Source organism: Cuculus canorus, chromosome 3 (assembly GCF_017976375.1).
Source record: "Cuculus canorus isolate bCucCan1 chromosome 3, bCucCan1.pri, whole genome shotgun sequence".
NCBI lineage: Eukaryota > Metazoa > Chordata > Aves > Cuculiformes > Cuculidae > Cuculus > Cuculus canorus.
Window position 1 is genome coordinate 84,159,863 of NC_071403.1, and position 13,059 is coordinate 84,172,921.

The following is a 13,059-nucleotide window of genomic DNA, read 5'->3' on the forward strand; positions in this document are numbered from 1 at the left end:
TGGCAGACAGCAAGAATATAACATACAAGACGGCAATGCTTTGAAGTACAGCAGCTCAAAAGAGATAGGGGACTGTACACAGACTATGACTAATATCTTCACCTCCAGCCATTCAAGATTAGGATCAGCTCTCCACTCACCAGATATAACTAACTCAGAAAAATTTGGTCTTCTGTGAGTTTTGGTTTTGGTTTTGTTTTTTTTTAATAAAGAAAACATGAGGCTTTGATTCTTTCCCTTAACACCTTGACATATATTGGAAGACATCATAAAGCAGTTCTGAGTAAAATATGTGAGCAGGACAGCATGTGATATGCAATACCTCAAGTGGTATTTCAGGCCCTTCAGGAAGTACCTAATGTCACCTCTGGATCTGTCCACATTTATCTCCTGAACACACCCTTAGGTCATTACATGCAGCTGTGTTTTCATAGTGATGAGAAAAAGACTTACTGCCTGGGAGACTACCTGGTGCCTGAAGGATCTTATTTCTGTGAAAAATACGGAGAGAAAGCTTCTAAAACTATGACATGATCACCCAGGCCGATATCTACTGCAGGAAAAGCAGGATGGCTGAGTTCACCTGACAAGAACTACAGTATTAGATGTGTAAAGCTCTCGGAAGGATTCAGAGATAAATGCCTCCAAGAACATATCTATCCCACAGCTACCAGAGACCTTGCTCTAGTTGCGCATGACTTGCATGAGCACGGAGGTTTCTCAAGAGAATAAAGACAGATTCACACGTGTTTGAAAATGACAAGTCACTACCACATTAGTCATTGTATTAAAGGAGGCAAGGGGGTATTTGCTTTAGATTGGCAGACATTAATTAGGCTCATGGCTGGATTAACTGGTTTCACATTACACTAGCCAGGAATAAAGCATTGACTTGTTTTAATCAAACCCTTCCTGCTCACTTTGATTAGGCCTAATCAGAAGCAAGGCTGTTTACAGATAATGCCAAGTAGTCACTAGAAAAAAAAAAAAGTTAGATGAAAAAAAAAAATAAAAAAAAAATCAAGAACTTCCCAATCAGTCTCACCTCACACTGTGTTTACATATTTTGTGCTTCTATGCACAATTCCACCACATGCACCAATGATGTCCTTTCAAAACTAATTCTACATATAGATTCTATATTTAATTCTACAGCCATGCACAACACATCACCCGCTCTCCTCCCAAAGCACACCTATGTTAAACTTCCAGCTATCCTGACAGACTTTGCCTGCACGAACGTCCTCCTACCTATGGAGGGAAACCAGCCTGGCACCTCAGGAAGCAGTACTGCTGGGGACACCACCGCTAGGCACAGCTTTGGGAGGAGCAGAGTGTTTGCTGCACGGTCCAGCTACCTGTGCTGGAGGCTGGCAAAGTTTCCTAGGAAACCAGGATTTACAAGTTTCCCTTAACACAAATAATATTAGTATGCCAAATCATGTTAGGGTTTTTTTTTAAATATACGAGAAAATATGTTGCCAGTTTGACTGCAATACACATATGTAAATTCTTTACTCGTTAGACTGAACTTGTTGGCTAAGGAGCTAGACAGGAGGAGATGAGATTGAAAGCCCCTACCAAAAGTGTCATGTACCTCTCTTGTTAGTGAACTGATTTACCTATATAGCTCCCAAACTAATATGGCTGTAAATGCTGGATCTATTAAAACAGAATTTTACTTTGATTGCAAAGAATTCAGCCTTTGCTTTTGCTGGAGCTACAAAACTGAACTACAGAGACTTGTGGTTTTGCCACTGCAGTGGCACTGGCACTGCAGCAGTCTGTGTTGGTGGTAGACTCAAGTCAAAGCAGAGAGAGCAGCAGCAATACCATACATACCACTCCTTTCGGCACGTTTAGAGGTACCTAAATGACTTTGGAACTAAGAAAGAAACAAGCTCTTTAAGCAGCTAAATTCCATTAAAAAAACCCCAGAACTTACATTTTTAGCCCCCTGGGAAACTGCCTATATTTTAATCCACACTGTAATGCAGACTCCTTGAATGGGGGTTAGTTTTCTTCACAGCTATACAGGTGAAAGCGGATTTTACCACTACATCTCTTAGAGGTGTTTGAGTGCCACTAAAATTTAATTTTACCCAGGGTGGTACTGAAATTTACTTGAATTCATACACCTTTTTGAATTTTCATAATGCATAAGCATTCTGAAATATGCCACTTTTGATTCAAGGCGAAATTGCTCTCCAAGGTTTTCAAAATCCAAACTATTCATTATAGCTATTTAGAGCATTTTTCTGTGCAAGTCTAATGGCATGAACACATTATGTTGAATTACTATTATGCCACATCAATTGAATTAACTTCTGAAGTCAGTCTACATCCCAAATTACAATCTTATTCTGCCTGAAATTCATTTAAAATCCACAGGACTTAATATTTCTTACAATGCCTGCATGCTAAAAGCTTATATTCATTGGCTTTAAGTAACTCCAATGAAAACTGAATTGCAGGCTGGCAGGAAGGAAAACAGTAGGCAGTAAGGGCTATGACTTACAGGTGCTTTACTAGTCTGACTCTTCTTTTGGAGGCAAGCAGCCACATGAAAGATCAAAACAGACCTGACCAGTAAAGGAAACCAATCATTTCTCCAGACGACAAGTCTAAACAACTCCTGTCAAAATCTATACAGAAAGAACAACAGGACTGAATTTACCAAGTATCCCTGGGCCAGCAGTGACAACGTGTTGTCTGCTGGAGTGGCCAGGGCAAATAGCTACCAAAGCACTTGACATGCATCATCCTCTACTTCCTTTGGTGCAATCAGATGCTGCAGGATGACCGATATGCTTGCTTTGAAAAAAGATAGCACCAAGTTCAACCTCGCATCCTTGGTGGAGTGCTCCATTCATTCATTTGCTCACATCTGAGTGTGGAGAGTCATTACTGGAGACCGATAGAGGCATGCTACTTCAAAACTTGATTCATAGGAGGTTGTTAGGAAACTAAATCTGAATTGACAGGAAAACACATTATGATGTGGAGCTAAACTAGAGTTTAAATTATATGCTGTCACATATCCTGAACTTATTAAATTATGATAAGCATACCTCCTTATTTTCTGATACTCTGAAATCTCTAGAAAGGAAAGAAAGAATGTGCCTGAATTGCACATCCTATTTGGTCGTAATGGAGATCAACATTTTATCACAAGAGATCCAGTTTTTGAGGTGGGGATCTGAAGTTTTACATCTAAAGAATAAACCAAAAACTTATAGCAAAGAGGTGTGTATATTACATAGTTATCTTGAGAAACTCTGCAAAACAGGGTTTCAGACCTGATCTTGAACTAGGCACTGAGTTCAAGCAAATGTGAATAAGGGGTTGTTCACTGTTTCTTTTGCATCCAGTAGCCTTTTGGTCCCAAGCTTAAAACTAACTCATCCAGAAATTAATCCCAGGCTTTCAGTCCTCCTAAACTACCACCTTTCTTTTTTATTCTCTTATAGGAACAATGCCTTACATTTGGTGTGGGTCTGGCTGACAGTTTACAGCATTTAAACAAAATAACATTTTATTGGTATAGGATCAACAACTGACATGTGCAAAGTCCCAATTTCAACTTATTTCTATTTAGTGACTGTAATCAATAAGTAAAACTGATTTTATTTATGCACTTTTTAAAGTAAACATGCCTCACATGAGAAGCAGCACCACCACCCAAAAAAAGATGAAATGCTTCACTGCTGAGAGCTGGAACAACTCCTCTTTGAGGGTTGTTGCTTTAAAGAAGAAAAGCCGGGTGCCTTGGGCAGCCCCAATGATGCACTTAAGACTGGGAACCTGACCTGTGAAATTGCTCTCAGATGGCTAACTGCAAAGGTTTACTGTCTGTGGGCAAGGCAAGATTTTAGTGGTGTTGCTGAAAAGCAGTTATTTCTGCTTTTGAAGTTTTTAAAGAGTTACTAGAGGTTATGAAGGGTACTTGGTGCACTGTACCTAATCCATATAATCATCCTTGACACAGATTTCTTATAATTGTCATTCATAATATGGCCCAATCGCACATGCTCTTCTCCTGTCTTTGTGGATGCATCTGTGCTTTTTCCTCCTGTGCTCCTATTGCACCCCTGTTCCTCTAGTGACAAATTAAAAAACTATCACTCAAAGATGTTGCATCCTGTAGTTCAGACTACGGGTATGAAACAGTTTTCTGAAGGATTATCAAGCACTGACATTCGCAACAGTTTGGTTTCACACTTCCAGTCATATCTGGTGTGCATTCACATCTATAACAAAAGCAAAAGCTTCCTTTTATCTTTCAATGATTTTCAAATGTATTCTGAATGCTTCCTGAAGACCTTCTCATTGAGATGCTTCTAAGAACAGTATTTACAGCCGCACTGTCAGAGGCAAACATTCAATCTGCAAGAGCCAGGCTAGTGAGCAGCTGGCTTTAAAGCTCTTCTTAAAAAGCTTTGGTATTAAGGATGGTGTTTGTAAGCTGATACTGGAGTCTAATAATTTCCTTTTAATAATCACTATTAACTGACACATAATCAGTAGCTTTGAGAGGCCTTTGTGCTATTTTCATTATTTCGTGTTTTCCTTAACAACTAGACTCCTGCAGCCATGCAAAACCAGCAGAATCTCATTTTTAAAGGGGAAAGTTGGTGTGGCTAGCTTTAGAGCCCTATAAAACAAACCCACCTAGAAATTATCAACATCAAAGGAACTCAAGGGAGAATACAAACTAAAACCAAACCAAAGCATTTGGCTTCTAAGTTAAAGAATCTTATTTTGGAAGCTTAATTTTGACTGCAAGGAACAGCAATATTTCAGTCAGGTCAGTGTCTATGAAGCTTTCCTTAGCCTCTTCTACTGATTCATGAGCAAAATTGAATTATGCAGCTCACACAAGATTTATTTCTGCCTCTTGCATTAACACCTATCATTGAAAACCTCATCAGACGACATCAGGAAGTGAGGAGGTTAAGGACAATTGTATTATTAATTTTAAATAAATTGAGCGTGTCTATCTTTTAAAGAGGTTCAAAGTACCAAGAAATAAAGAAGAGCAGAGACAATGCCAGAAAGATGTATGTGCTGCTACAAAACCTGACACAGACTCGCTTTACCATATTGCTACAGGTTGACTTTCTGTTCTTCCCTGAGTTCTGTACGTAGCAGCAGAAGGGAACACAAGACTCCTACTGACTGTGGAGCTATCTGGTGGTGCATCCTGAATCAGAGCTTTTGCCTGTTCCCCTTTGCTGTCCATAAACAGCCTCAGGAAATGCAGTAGTGGGAACGGAGTGGGAAAAAGGGAACAGAGACAAGGTGACAGGCTGAAGCTTGGGGGAAGTTTTTGTTTCCTTTAAACAACAACCTGTTGGGATTTTGTCAGCATAACAATTGTTTTTTCCTAAAAACACTGGTGACAGCAAGAGCAGAAAAGGAAGCCTAGTGGGTCCATGGCTGCAAGGCTTCTGACCAAGGAGTCAGGAAGCACAACAACCTGCTATGCCAGTTTAGACAGTTACTCCTGCCTGTTTTTTCTGGCTGCATAATGGGAAAATGAGACTAACAATGATCTTCGATACTACAACAAAGTATAAGCCTAAGAGAAGAACAAAAATAATCAGAGGAATGATACGACACAGAAATGCAGTATCCAAAGCAGCTGAGATGTCAAGAGAACTTCTTTTTACTGTCATTCACAGATCTAGCAACTCACCAAGGAATAAAAGATATTCTGCAGTAAAAACTGGAAAAGATACATTCACTGAATTACATCTCTCTTGTGACATGTTTCCTTTACAAAGTTTTGCTTAAAAAATAAAAAGGAATATCCACCATCTGATTTCATTTTAAAAAAGGATCCTATTTCCTTATCTACTGATTTCTAATTGCGTGAAAGGATAGATACACACTAACTTATGTTCATTAACGTTAATCAAAAGAATTCTTGGCTGTTTCATTTAAGGCGGATTTAATCAAGCAAGGCTGGCTCTGAAGTGAAATTACAGTATTTAGACTGTGGAACAATTAATTTAAAGTTTTGCCAAGCAACAGGTACCTGATGAAATACTAAATTAATAGATTGCAATAGGGCATTTCAGATAGGTAATTTTAAATACAATTTAGATGTTTTCTCTTAAGATGCATAGGCAAAGCCTTTGTGCATATGTGCACGTTAGTTTTCAAAACCTCTACGGCAATGTAAGATACTGGTCACAAGGCTTTCTACTATATCAACACCAAAGCAAAAGCATTCACACTGCAACTACATATCACGCTAGGACATCAAAGACATCTCTCTTCAGGTTCATCACACACAAAACAGTACTCAAAGTGCTTTCCAGCTACAAAGTATTGTGAAGTTTTTGGTAACTAAGCATTTGTACCAGCTAGGCTAAAAAGGATGAAGTAACTTAATATTTACATAAATTTTGCATTTACTGTGATTTTAAATTGCAATCCTCATAATTTGGGGCTCTCTGGAGTCTTTTCTTCAAAGTAATTTTATCTCCTTTATGATGAAATGTGCCCACTTCTAGTCTCAAGCTGAAATAAGGCAACTCTACATGACAATCTTGGAACAAAGGAAACTCTACAGCCAGCCCTGGTGATTCTTGTTCCCTCCCAAGGGGGTGTCATAAACCTCCCTGCTGTCCTCAGCACTTCTTCTGCTATGGCAAGAATCTAAGGTATGATGTGCAGGAAAAACAAAACTCTTCCTAAACTGTCCTGCAAAGGATGTTTTGGACAAATCTTTTTATAAGTACACAGAAGGAAATTTCCCTGACTAAAGTCAAAGTGAATCAAATGAAAGAAACAGTTTAGATATCTGGACTGGAACCAGCCCTCTGTTATACATCTAGTTTACTGGAAGAGTAGTTTTGCTCCTGCATTAACTCTCAGACTACCTGCTTCATTTTCCCAGATCAGACTGAGAGCTGCAATTTAGTTTTCAATGTAAAGAAAAAGAGCCTGCAAGGCCATTTCAGTAACGGACTGCTAATTGCAACAAATACTCTAGTCAGGCTGTTTAACTGATATGACAGCTTAAGTTGCCTTATCTTTCACACAGTTGTACATTGGAGTTTGAGTATTAACTTTTTATGTGCATACTTAAGAAAGAAAAAAAATGTAAATTAAAAAAAGGAACTATTGCCACTCAGAGAACCTGTGGAAAGCACTGGACTAGTCAAAGCTGTATTATCCCACTGCAATCCAAAAAGTTCAGGAAAAACATTCAAGATGCATAAATACCTAATGTAAAAACTGAAGGAGCAGAGTAATTTCTTTGTCATCCACCACTGGGATGACAGCTCCACTAATGATCTTACAATATAGAATACTTGTTCAGAACACTTATCAAACTGATATCTATCAGGTTTTCATCTATTTTTTGTCAATAAAGTCAACTCAGATGCTGGATAAGAACAATCCATTTTGTTGGCCTGGAAGTTGTGCTTTGCTTTTTCTAAAAATACTGCATTATCTCTTGACTAACTATGTGGGACAATCAAATAAGCTTTTATACCAGCTTGCTGCATTACATTCCTCATAGCAAGAATAGTGGCTCCTTGTCCTCTTTAACAAACATTCCCTTAGCCACAGAGGTTCTTCAGTTTTCCAACGTTGAGTGATTCGTCAGCATTATTAAGTGGCATGGCCAACTGTACTATCTGGCACATGGCAAAATACATTCATGTGAACAGTGATAATATATTATTATTATTAGGTTTGCAAATTCTATAGATAATAAGTTTTAATGACTTCATTTATTTAAAATAGAAACAATTTAATATTCAGCTAAAAGTACTATATGACTGTGATCAAAGCATCACTATGCACAGCAGTTTTTACATTTAGAAACATTCCAATAAAACCTGTTAGTAAATCAATGAAAGGTCAGAAAGATTAAAGGATTAAATTCCTTATTGGTACAAAAATATGCAAATTGAGTACTAGACTGGAACATGGCCATGCCTTTATGTCCTCTGCAGAGGACATGAAACAAAGAAACAGATTACATTTTGTGCTACATGCAAGACAGCCTCATATAAAAGGTCAGTGGGAGGATGTTTTGTTTGTAGATCAAAGAAAAAGTAAAGTACATAGAAAAAATTTGAAACACGCAAGAAAAGATTCCAGTTGGAAGCAATTTACCTCTACATTAATTTCTTTAAAGCTCTACTTAATGCTACTTTAGCTCTACAAAGAATATAATTCTTAATGACTTGCATGATCAGGTAATCCCCATTTGGCTACAATATAGTTGTGAGCTGTGTCGTTTAGTCTTCGTTCACACCTTCTCTTCTTTCCCAAAACTCCACCTCCTGCCCCTGGGCTGCAATAGCACTTGCATTAACATAGAAATATAAAGACCTAATGTGTGATAGTAGTCAAAATTCCACCATTCACACAGCACTGCAGAGAAAGAAAAAAACCCCCAAACCTTCATAAACTCAGTAACTTCATCCATGATCGAATAAATTTTTAAAACTAATTGAAAGGAAAAATTGAATTCAGAAAGCTGGGGTATAAAATAAAGCTCCAAGATGCTTAAATATTGTTTTCCTTCTGTCATGAGTATTTGGATATAGTAACTATGACAAAATAGCAAACCTTCAGTTAACAAATTGCATTTAAAGTAGCAATTTTTTTTATCTTGTCTTGCACAGAGACCATCTGTCTACACTGAACACTTACCTCACCCATAACCTTCCCCCTTAAATAAATGTACCTCCTATGAATATCTCTAAAGAGATGCTTTTTCTTCTAGACTAGGATTAATTTTAAGTCATGTTTCATTAGTTTGCAATCTACTGCTGCCATCTTCTGTGTTAAATGAGGCAGTAAGTAACTCCATACTTACAAGCAGACTATTTCACTTTGACCATATCGAAATGGTTTCTGTTGGTCAAGCAGAGACTACTTCACCTAAATACACCACAGAACAGTGTTAAAAAAGTTGGCATTACCTCTAAGTGACTCCGTCGTTCTGCAATCACTCGTTCATCCTTGTTTCCAAAGAGCTTCTTTGGAGGAAATTCTAAAGTGGCAAGCTGGAAGACATTAAATGATAAATCGGTGTCAGAAGTGACAAGCTTGAATGAGAATATTGTCTTTAAACTATGAAGCAACTGGGAAGGAGAAAATGCCAAATGTTCATGAGCTATACCATATGCTATTAGCAATTATCATGTTATACTACTGATGTTCTATGATCTGGTCTGCAGTACTGCTAAGATAACAATGCATTTTGTCATAAATGAGCATCAGAAAGCAAATTCAGGAATTAGACTGCCAGGGTTTGCTCACATAAAGATTACAAAGTTGCAAACTGAATGTGATGGGATAGCATCAACTAAGAAGGAAGTACAATCTCTTCAGAAATTCTGTGTATTGTTCAAGATTGCATTCAGCCTCCTCAAAACTATGGCTCCACCAGTACTGTCATGTAATCCATTTGTCCTTTCTTATGCTGTATTGTAAAAGTAAGATCAATGAATGTAAGAACTATGGTTGAAGTTATGCTGTGGAAGATGGCATTGCTGGACTCTAGCTGCTACCTGAGCCAGACCCGAGGGACCTTTTGTTGTGCCTTGAACTACAACACCTTCCTTTGCAGTGGGGGTAGGCTAAGAGCATGAAAGTATGCTGCAAGTGCATCTAAGATGATGGGAAGTGGGACTTCTTGCACTGTAACTCAACTATGGCTCAATCACATTCAAATGTCCACACTAGAAGCTGATAGCTTTAACTTCTGAAGAGAATCCACACGGGCAGGCAAAATCCCATTTATCAAACTAAAAATGAAAACAAGGTAGTAGCACAGCTCCTAAAAAAATGACTATCCTTTAGGAGTTCTTCCACAGAAGTGTTCAAAGCTATCTTCTTGTTTCTTTTTTATTCTGTACGAACTGTAGCAAGCTGCACTGGTTAGGCAGAGGGCAAGGAAACTATCTTCCTTTCTTGCACACCAACAAATAAAATGCCTGAACAAATTCCAGCTGACACTATTTGGAAAACACACAAAAGACTCAAGAGTTGCTAACAAGTGCCAATAAACTTGGTCTGCTAAGGCATCACTGATGGGAACCATGCACAAGAAAGCAAATCCTCTCCACATAACTTGTGTTTGCACTTGAAGGAACATCAAAAAAAATTTCTTCCTGGTTCTCACTGTACAAGACAGAAGCGTGCAGCTTCACAATGGTATTGCTGGCGCTCTTCTGCAAGCAAAAGCCCTGTGTAAAAACACCTCCTGCATGAATTCCCCTGGCTATTTCATGATATTGAAATAACAAACAAGATGCATAATTTTCTAGTGTATCAGCACATACAGGACTGTAGTGAATTTATGGCTGGTTACAAGGAGCAGAAATATACTGAATTAAATGAGAGGCTTCATTATTAACACTGAATGTAAGCATCTTTAGAATACAGAAGAATTCTGCAACACAAATAATTTATTCCCATTCTCTGGTTCAACTCCAACTTTGATAAATTTAAAGATATGCCTAGACATCTTCAAATAAGTGATACAAAGTGATACAGGGCACCAGAGGAGATGGAAGAGACGTCTGCTCTGCATCAGTCTTGCCAGCGTGTCCCAATTATACTCCTCAAATTTCTCCATCTATATCCTTCTTGCTGTGCCTGCTTCTTCGTGTTGGCAGGACAAGCAGTACACAACCAAACAGAATCCTATAATTATGTCCTTGGGATTTCTTTTCCCTGCATTACTCACTCCTTAACCTACAGAGGATTATAAGTGCTAATATTTTCAAGGACTTCAAAATCTCACCCCTGCAGAAATTATGTTTTATTAAATAGTACTGCATCAGGCTACTGCCAGAAACAAGCAAGGTAAAACAACTACCACCACAATCCCCTCCTGGCCCTAGGGAAATTGTTTTTATATGTATTTGCTGATAAATACTTTCATTATGGAATTTTGAAGCTATATCTGTTAAGAAACAATCTGCACAATTAAAAAACCCTACTGTTATAACATTCTTATACTCTAAAGTATCAAAGCAAGGTATAACAGCTACAACCAGGCATGATTTCTTTCTCTAAATAAAATTTGATTTTATCAGGCATTTTGGGACCAATTCTATATAACTTTAGGATGGGCAAGTTGTTGTCCTGGTATGTTAGATTTCGGGATATATTTTAGGAAAAACACAGTCACATATTCTTAAGTCAGGAAGTTTTGCTGAACTCATTCAAATCAAAGCAGCTACTCACATAGTTTTAAAATTTCTTAACTCCCAAATCACTATGATGCACACTTTGAAATCAAGTCATCACAAGTCCATTATTGCAATCATGGATTTAGCATGCAAGAGAAAGGCCTCATCCAGTAAATCTGGCTCCAAAGTGTTCAAAGTCTCAACACATGCCTAAATGAAAATGATACTTTCATTGCTGGCCAAGACCTGGATCTAAATACTTTAGACTTGAAGAATTATATATAATAAAAATCTCCACCCAGATCAGAATGTCAATGTACTAAACGATATTTGAGACACTTATGCTTATAATACACATACATGTATGTAACCAGAATATACCTATATACACATGCACAATGCACAACAAGTTAACCATGAGCCAGCAATGTGCCCTCATGGCCAAGAAGGCCAATGGTATCCTGGGGTGCATCAAGAAGACTGTGGCCAGCAGGTCAAGGGAGGCTCTCCCCCTCCTCTGCCCAGTGAGTCCCCAGCTGGAGTACCGTGTCCAGTTCTGGGCTCCGCAGTTCAAGAAAGACCAGTAACTACTGGAGACAGTCTAGGGGAGGGCCACAAAGATGATGAGGGGACCGCAGCATCTCTCTTAGGAGGAGAGGCTGAGTGAGCTCAGTTTGTCCAGCTTGGAGAAGACAAGACAGAGAGGGGATCACATCAATGCTTACAAATACCTAAGGGGCAAGTGTCAAGAAGATGAGGCCAGACTCTTGTTGACAGTGCTCAGTGACAGGACAAGGGGCAACAGGCACAAACTGGAGCACAGGAAGTTTCATCTGAACATGAGGAAAAACCTCTTCACTGTGAGCATGATGAAGCACAGAGAGGTTGTGAAGTCTCCTTCTCTGAAGATATTCAAAGCCCACCCAGATGCTGTAGATGAACCTGCTTTAGCAGAGGGTTGGACTGGATGATCTCCAGAGGTCCCTTCCAGCTCCAACCATTCTGCGAGTCTGTGTTGTGATCTGGAAGGATCTGGTACATTACAAAACACTGATCATCTACCATAGTCACCACCCCTATTGGGCTGGATGCAGAAGGTGCACAACATCGAGTCTGCTGGAATATTCTGTGGTCTCTTTGCTGCCATTTTTCCCAAGGGTCCTCTGGCTCTTCTTTTAGCTGAATGATTGGCAGATATGCATCTCACAAATAAAAAATGACATCATTTTGTCACACAACAGATGACCACCCAACTTTACAAGAGAAAAAATCTCCAGACATAGGTTTCGCAATCACTTCAGCAAATCTTGGAAGCTCTGAATTATTCCCATACATTCTTCCCCACTTGCCAAGAGTCCTCACCAAAAAAAAAAAAAAAATGCTCTCCAAATGTTTTCACAGACATGACAGCACTGGTTTCCACCCATTTCACAGCTTGAAAATTACCTTTGCAATATGAGAATTAGAACTAGTTACTGGCAATGTGAATTATGCAGTTCTCTGACTGTGTTATTTCACTGCAATAGGACTACTGTACTACATTTATATAAAAATACAATATTAATATATTTACCAGACGTAGTGTGCTGACATATATTTACACCATTGATCTCCGTCACTCAGACTTACAAAGTAACTCCTTTAGTTTGTAAGTGTGTGGAAAAACATGTTGGTGCAAGAGTTCCACAAACATGCAAATTACACAGATAAAAGTGACAATTCCACAAATAAGAGTGACAATAAAATGTTCTCATCTTATCATAATTTTGGTATAAAAATCAGAACAAAAGTCCAGCAATACAAATACCGTGAAGTAATTATAAATGTTAGGATAATCTTCCTCTGTCCTGACGTATCACTTGAAATACAGACTTGGAATGAAATT

At 38.5% G+C, this 13,059-nt stretch overlaps 1 protein-coding gene across 3 annotated transcripts in view; it reads right to left on the bottom strand.

Moving 5' to 3' along the window:
• KIF16B (kinesin family member 16B) overlaps positions 1–13,059 on the bottom strand; it is a 135,501-nt gene that overhangs the window by 7,220 nt on the left and 115,222 nt on the right. For all 3 annotated transcript variants that reach the window (XM_054061081.1, XM_054061083.1, XM_054061080.1), the window contains one exon: positions 8,955–9,038. In XM_054061081.1, the coding sequence (XP_053917056.1) occupies positions 8,955–9,038 (84 nt within the window). The remainder of the gene's footprint in view (positions 1–8,954; positions 9,039–13,059) is intronic.